The 8,460-nt window shown below is 39.0% G+C and overlaps 1 protein-coding gene across 1 annotated transcript in view; it reads left to right on the top strand.

Annotated features, from left to right (window-relative positions):
* Positions 1-8,460, top strand: part of LOC103781837 (cyclin-dependent kinase 6) — a 125,506-nt gene that overhangs the window by 50,506 nt on the left and 66,540 nt on the right. The window contains exon 3 of the mRNA XM_008949596.1: positions 5,966-6,133. Coding sequence (XP_008947844.1) covers positions 5,966-6,133 — 168 coding nt within the window. The remainder of the gene's footprint in view (positions 1-5,965; positions 6,134-8,460) is intronic.

The raw sequence follows: 8,460 nt of genomic DNA, 5'->3' as shown, positions 1-8,460 counted from the left end.
GAACGCCATTGTTTTTTTGGCATTAATTAATGTTGACTGTTTGTTACAAAGTATAACCATAGAAGTGCTGTAATTATTATGCTTCAAAAATAGGCCCAGAGAAAGTGAAAACTCTTTAAACTTTTGTTCCAGCATGTTTAAAAAACACCCTTTAAAATAAAAACAATTTGATGGTTGGGCATTCTGTATAATCCTGTAGGATAAGCTTGAAGCCTTGTTCTGCTCCTCTTCTGCCCTAGGAAGGTCCTGCTGTTCAGTGAGAGCTCTTTTTGTCAAACTGGCTTGACTGATTCCTTCAACACATTGCTGTCTAAAACTTGTCCCCTTTGTTTAGGCTTGTGGTTGTCTCTTATGCAAACAGTCCTACAGGAAATGTTCAGGATGAACATCCCAACACCTGCAATCCAGATAGGGACCTTCCATTCTGCTCAGCAAAAAGTAAAAAAAGAGTTAGAAATGGGAACTCTGGGTGAATTATTCATGTTCTTGTGCAGGTGTATGAGATACTCCACAGAGGAGTAGGAGGAATGTTAGGTAATTCTAAAGGATTGTTGTTTTTTACCAAATGTTAGTGCAGAAATGGAGCAGGAAGAGGAAAATAGGCAGGTAAAAAAGAAAAAAGCCATAAAAAGCCTGTGCATTAGTATAAATTAAGAGTCTGTTGTAGCTGACAGGAATTTGTACTGGGTTGCTTTTATTTGTGATAGGACCAAGCATATATTTGTGGACTTCCACAGACTTACTCACAGTATTAGGAACTCCTAACACCATGACCAAGGGCAATCTGGCTGAAGGTTTTTCTTTCTTCACACACTAGTCAATGGCAGAAAACTGAGCTTCACACAATGAGCAGCCATTCATATGTGTATGTTACCTCTGGGTGCATGTGTTCTCTGAAGGCATATTATTCTTGGTGTTTTCCTTCAGGCTGCATTGTGTTGTGTCTCTCTTTATAAACACAAAATCTAGGATCTATGCCACAGTGGTGGGTTAGCCTAGCCCATCAGCAGGATGAGTACAGGAATTAAGGAACAAAGAAGACAAAAACTGATGGGCTACATGAGACAGAGAGATTGCTTAGCAGTTACCATCATGGGCAAAATAGACTCACCCTGGGCAAAATGAACTTAGTTTAATGCCAATTAAGATTGATATTTAATTGCTAATTCGGGAGGGGGGAAAGGCAGGTATTCACAGAACCCCCTTGCAGGATGAGTACAGGAATTAAGGAACAAAGAAGACAAAAACTGATGGGCTACATGAGACAGAGAGATTGCTTAGCAGTTACCATCATGGGCAAAATAGACTCACCCTGGGCAAAATGAACTTAGTTTAATGCCAATTAAGATTGATATTTAATTGCTAATTCGGGAGGGGGGAAAGGCAGGTATTCACAGAACCCCCTTCCCCTGCCTTTTTCACAGGCTCCACATCACTCCCGACTCTCCCTACCCCAAGCAGCACAGAAGCACGGAGCGTGAGGGGTTGTGGTCAGTCCATAGCAGCTCCTCTCTGACACTTCCTTCTCACACTTCCTGCCTGCACCAGCACAGGTCCTCTCCACAGGTAGCAGTTCCCTTAGGAATATCCACCTGCTCCGATGCGGGTCCTGCACAGGCTGCAGTGTGGATATATGCTCCAGTATGGAGTGATTCCTCTTTCTCCTCTTCTTCCTCCTCCTCTCACCTTGGTGTTCCCTGTGACTCCTTTTGTTCCCTCCTCCACTTTCTCTCCAGCCTTTTCTGCCCTTTCTTAAAAACATTTTCATGGAGGCACCACCACCTTGGCTGAGGGGCTCAGCTGTGCCCTGTGGTGAGTCTGTTGGGGCTGGCTGGAACCAGCTGCCTTTGGCACAGGGCAGCCACTGGTCTCCCCTGGAAGAGGCCCTTGCAGCCCCAGCTGCCGGCACCTGGGCACCAACATCGAAACCAGCTCCCTTCTTTCCATTTTCTTTGAGTAGCTACTTGAATTATTTGGTCGACAGCCATACCATCCTCTTTTGGATTAGGCAGGCAGAGCACTCCGGAGTTAACTGCCAGTTACTGCAGGTAATTGAAAGACACTTAAGCTGGAAGTCAAGACTTCCAGTGGGTGGCTCTTAAAGGATCAGAGTGATATTTTGAAAACCAATGGCTTGGAAGGGATTTATGGATCAGAAGCTGGAGGAAGGTTTAGAGGGGTCAGTGAAACACAGGGTCAAGAGGGGACAGGACAAGAAGGAGACAAAAGTCTGTAGGAAAACAAGGCATTCTGCTCCTGCTGCCCCCGGTTGGGAAATGTGAGCCTTGAACCCTGCCTTTGGTAGAGGCAGCAACAGCAGCTGCTCAGCCTAACCCTAACCTATCCCCATCCTCACCAGCACCAGAGGCAGAATAGGTCGGACATGTTCCTGTGTATTATTGAGACATTATTGATGACATAATATGGTATTGCTTGAAAAGTTCATTGCAATTTGGTCCTGACATTCAGTGCTGATAAATTCAGTAAGTATCAGACTGAGCAATGCCATCACTGATACCATATATGGTTGAACATGCAAAAGATGCAGCATTTTTATAACAAATTTTGCTCCTCAGTGTTTCCAATATGAGTCTTTTACAAACTTAGAACTACATATTTGCCTCTAAGGAAAGTGTATTTCTCCTTTGCATCCCAAAATAGCTCCGTTTTCAGCTGAGTTAATGGAGATAGATATAGATATATAGATATATATATATATATATATATATATTAGATTTCTGCATAGACCACATTGAAAATGTAACCTGAAAAGGTTATATTGTAAAACCATGATTATCTGAAAATAATCAAAGTGGAATAACATATATATCTTCAACTTGGGCAACAGCCATCATAGGTTTTGTGATATTAGAAGCGTGGCCAAAATCTGTGATATGAAAAACAGGCCCTGTTCCCTGTCTATGTAAACATACAATATCCAAAGAGAATCTGATAGACATCAGTAGAAATTTGATCGTGACTCGTTAGAGCTTGTTCCTCAAATATGCTAAGGCATGAATCTCATTCTCTGTCAAATAGACTTGATCATTTTTAAATTAACTTTTGAAATATGATTTTAACTGTAATTTGAAAGTACGGTATGCCTGACTATCACAGAAATTTTCTCAGGGAAAAGCAGACGTTGAACAGAGGAATCCTTGAGGCCCAGGAAGACTCTCTTGCAGTTATTTCTAGATCTTGGTAATTGAGATAATACTGGTTAATCATCACTAATAAAAATGGATAAACTTCCATCAGATGAGTGGACTTATCCTGACTTAATTAGCTAGTGATCTGGCTTGTGCACATTTACGGCCTTTATTCCATTTGCTAGCAAAGACTAGTATCTTATTTGATAATAGTTACAGTATCAATGAAAACACACAGTCCAGACTGAGTGTGATGTTTCTTGCAAGTGGCTGAGAGTATGAAGTAATTTTCCAAACATGAGGCCTAATGGTTTTTGACTAGGCTTATGTACAGCATAAAATTAATCATTCATCATGGATAAAAAAAGTAGTTTAAAAGCTCTCTCTTTTGTTTGCTTTAATATTGGAAATCTCTTTGTGCATACAGATATCAAATTTGGAGCTGCACAATTTGGTATTCTGTATTTGAAGTGTGTAGTAATAAGTCACAGTAATATGATTTTGGTTTCTGCTTTTTTTTCTGTCTGAGAATTTAATAACAATGAATAACAAGCAGCAAATGATCCTTTCACATTGAAGTGCCCTTCTTTACACAGAGGAATCTTTGGGCAGTTCTTCTAATAGTAATTAATAAGGGATAGCAAAAGAGCATAATCAGCAGTCAAAAATTAATACTAGAGAGTAGCCTATATGGACTATTTGTGAATTTCCTGGAAGAGGAAATGTAGCAGTTTTTCTACCAATTTTCCTTCTTCTTTCTAGTACCTTTCAAATTTACACTTTTCTGGTACACTTTTCTCTGGTACATCTCATTTTTTTGTGTGTGAAAAGGACTGAATTATATTGATCTTTTGAGTCCTGGGGTGGGGGAGAAGATATACCAGTTTCCATTTTCAAAGGTTGTCTTTTTTCACTTGTGCCTGGAAAAAGACTCTGAATTTAGAAACTGAAGACATTGATTGTGACTTTCAACTATCAGAGCAGAATTGAACTTGCTTTGCTTGAGGAAGAAAGTTGAAACAAAACCACCACCAGTTGTAGGAAAAAATATTCTTGATATGTTTGGTAACTGCAGGAATGAGTTTACATACTTGACAAATGAGTAGGATGCAGAAATGCCCCCAGAAAGGAAGACAGCAGGGTCTACTGACTAATTCTTAAGTGCTTTAAATTTGTTTTAAAGGTGCAAACCCTATTATATTAGTTATCAAAATTATCAGATCCAAATTATTCCTGGGGAAGCAAAGGGAATAAAGGGCATCAATTAACAGGGAATAAAGTTCTCAGTTTACCACCATCCTTCATAGGTGATATTTGTCTCCAGTATCCATAGTTCCACAGACAGAGCTCCCATCATCAGGGTCTTTAAATGAAAACAGATTACTTTATGAGCAGCCCACTGTCACTGCTGTTTGGAAGACAGTTATAGGCTATATCTAGAAATGGCCATGTTTTATCAGAGGTCAGATTAGAGCTTCCGGCATTGATATCTATGCACTTTATAATACTTTCTGCAGAGACTATCAGGGAACAATACATGAAAATACTAATTTTTGTATTAAAATGTATAGCAATGTCTCATAAAGTATATCTTGAGAATGCATCCAGCTAAAGCAGTGTTATCAAATTGAATATTTTCAGCTATTTTTAAACCCATTTTCAGGTATTATTCTTTGTAATAGGGTACCTTGAATATTTACTTGAAACATGCCCAAGTCCATAGAAAAGAGCAAAAGCAACCAGCTTCAATTTATTCTCCTCCACTTTTCTCTTGTTCCACGCTATCCACCTCTCCAAGATCATTTTGTTTGCTAATAACAGGACTGGTGGACACCCTGCTGCGTGGCTTTTGGGAAGGGCATATGTCACCAAACAAACACAGAGATGGAGTTTCATGCTGAAGTCAAGTGCTTACAGAGAATAAACTTCTACTGTATACCTTTTGTTTCTTACTTTTGACAGCATCTTCTTGTAACTGCCTGTTTCACAAATATAATTTTCAAGTTGACAGTATCCTTCTACTTTGGAATTTAGGGGATTTCTAGTATTTAGTTTTGATTCTGTTGGTTCATTCCTTTCACGTTACTAAGATCAATGAAAAAACATGAGTACAGATGAAATAGTTCCTTCAGCTGTGGAAATGTCATAGAAGATTGCATTGCCATAACAAAACAGAGAGCAAAATGAGAACTGTTACTTATGACTGTTACACTGATTTAGTGCTAAATTTTGATCTAAAGGTAGTTTCTGCCATGTTCAGTAAATTCAACGCAAGAGGCTTTGCTAAGTAAATTTTTTCCCTTTATAACATTAGATCCTGGCAAATTTGTCATTTAAACAGTTTTTCTGATTGAAACAGATCCTTGTGCCTGTTGAGGTGAATAATAAAATTTCACTTCACTGGAGGAAGACAAAGCATAAATTTGTGAGATGCAAAGTGGTGTGTGGTTTAAAGTTAAGAGCAAAAAGCTGCTATGGATTTTTCTTCCTTGGACAGCATTCTTTTGAAGTTGTCTTGGGATTTATAGGCATGCTTTTGCTATTTTTTTTTTAAATATATTGACTAGTCTTTATACTTCTATCAATCAGCCTCAAGTAATTCAACTAGAAACAATAATGTAACTTGATATCAACATCTGTTCAGGTCAGCTGGTTCTAGCAACATCCTGTCCATTTTATATTAATAGTTGTTTTTATCTTCTGTGCACATATTTAAGTCAATAGTTACTAAACTAGTTTTGCAGATTATGACAGGGAGTTTACTTATTTGCTGCCTTGTCTTGATAATTGTGTATTGATTTCTTCTTTGTATTTAGGATATGATGCTCCAGCTTTTTCGGGGACTGGATTTTCTGCATTCACATCGTGTGGTGCATCGGGACCTGAAACCCCAAAATATCCTTGTAACCAGCAGCGGGCAGATAAAGTTAGCTGATTTTGGCCTTGCACGAATCTACAGTTTTCAGATGGCTCTTACCTCAGTGGTAAGTTTTTGGAGGCTCTTATTTTTCTTTTAATGCAGCAGTGTGCTTTACTCTCTCTGTTCCTGGCTTTTTAGCGCATGTTATAACGCTGCTTCTAAAACCATTCCTGCAATTGAAGTTACTTGTGTCTCCAAAAACAATTGCTTTACAGCCATGATTGAAGTGGTGGTGGTTACTTTGTATAAGTAATCAGTTACTGATTACTGATTATAAATTACATCATGACTAATCACTGAAAGACACATATGTGGTAGCTTTCTGAAACTCCATCAGTCTAGCTTCTGTTGTGATATTTACTTCTTTTGAACATTGAGCCAGCCAGGCAGGGTGAAAGTTTCTGAAGTACCTGTTTTAAGATAAAACTCTTGCTGATGCCAGGTAACTTGCCTGAAAAAATACACAGATACTTTTGAAAATGCCACACTGCCATGCCTCTGATTTTCCATCTCTGTGAATACGGTTTTGGTGCTTGCTCCCATATGTTACTGAATGATTCTAAATAGGCCTGTGCTGGAGGCAGCTCAAGTGGACCTGGCAGCTGAAATCACAGCCATTTCCCAAGCTAGCTGTTAAAGAGGACCTTCAGTATCTGTGGGTCCCCTGTCACTGTTGCCCCTCTCCCAGCAGCTCTCCTGATTGTCTTTGGCTCAGATATTAGATAGCTCCCAGAAGGTCTGGCCCTCTCCTGCATTAATGCTGGCACAGAAGCCCTGCCAGTTCCTTGCTTTTTGACCCCATTTCCATGCTTGCTGGCCCTGCCCCCAGGATCCGCTGCTGTTAACTTGGCACAGCATCTCTGAATTACATTGAAGAGTAACTGTGCTGCATGCATGTTGGATGTCATTTGGTTTTGTTGCCTGCTCTTGAACTTTTTTCTTTCAATTTTCTATTCTGAGTATCACAACTTCCACATTACTGTCACTTATGTGAAAGACAGGGAAGGGAGAACAGCTGAGAAAAGAAACTGAAAGGAGTCCACTCTGCATTTTACATCATATTGTAGAAACTAGCCTGGCTCAAATTGATGAAAAGCAATCTGTTGTTATTATTAGTTACTGTAAGAGTATTCCCATCATTGTGTAATGTAACTGACATCCTGGGTTCCAGCTTCAGTGTGAATGAAGGCAGGAAGCAACAGAAAATTATATCATCATCCTGCTAAACAGGAAAGTATCCTCATCACATAAAGCATAGGTAAACTTGTGTTTTATCATTGCCTGTATGGTGTAGCCTAATCCAAAGCTGAAAGGAGTTCTCTGTTGAGGTCATTGAGGACTGATCATGTCGTAAATCAAAACAGAGCTTTGAAGAAAAGGAGAGAAATGTTCCTGAATTGCTGTAATTTTTCACTTCAGCTATCAGTGAATAAATTGAAGCATGTTGTAAGGGTTCCAACAGGGTATTTTTTAAAAGTTCTGTGTAAGTTGAGGAAAAAATATTTACAGAAATAGCAGGAGTTTTTCTGTGATCATGTAGCTTGCATAGGAAGGAAGGTCAAAAAAGCCAGAAATAGAGTGCATCTACTGAGGCAAAAATGCACCAAGACCTGCTTGTAAGAGAACATTGCCAGAACTGCTACGCAGAGGATGTACAAATGTTCAACTGCCTAGTACTTGCATGCTATAGATCATGTTTCAAAACCCACTAGCTAGTACACTTAGTACTGTTGTGAAGAAGAGTTGTTCAGTGTAAGGGGTTGTCCACATGCAAGTTTGTACTATGTTCACACAAACATTCAACTGTCATTACAGCTATGCCAAAGAGTAGCAACAAAATTGAGTTATTCAGTGAGCCATGCTAAATAAAATACATGGGCCTAGGCGCAAATAATTACATTCTCACTTAGAATTTAGTGTATTATTATTTTCATATTTAAAAAGAACAGCTCTGACCATGGCTTTTTTAAGTTAAAAATTTATTGGTTTCAAAGCAGTGTTTAGCACCTTTAAAATTAACTTTTGACTGGGTATGTTGAAACCTATAGGGGAGTGTTGAATACAATGCGATGATGTGGTATGGTTTTAAATGTCAGTCTTCATTGCACCTACAAACTGAGTGCCAGTTAGAAACTTTTGCTAAATGTGTATCAGCTGACATGGGCCTTCCTTTTTCCTTTTCTGAATGTGACTTTTACCTTTGGCTAGCTGCTTTGGTGTGCAAGTTCTTATTTTTTTTTTCCTCCATTAAAACTCAGTACAAGAAACAAAACTTTAAAAAACCCAAACCTTCTGGGTGTTAAACATAAAGATATACTTTACCATTCCCAAAATAGTATAAATTGCAGTTCTTCACCAGGCAGTGAGTAAACTTTCATTGACTTCAGCAGG

Source organism: Merops nubicus, unplaced genomic scaffold, assembly GCF_000691845.1.
Source record: "Merops nubicus isolate BGI_N331 unplaced genomic scaffold, ASM69184v1 scaffold2320, whole genome shotgun sequence".
Classification (NCBI taxonomy): Eukaryota; Metazoa; Chordata; class Aves; order Coraciiformes; family Meropidae; genus Merops; species Merops nubicus.
The sequence above is the reverse complement of the archived record's forward strand: the minus strand, read 5'-3'. Positions and strand labels throughout refer to the sequence as shown.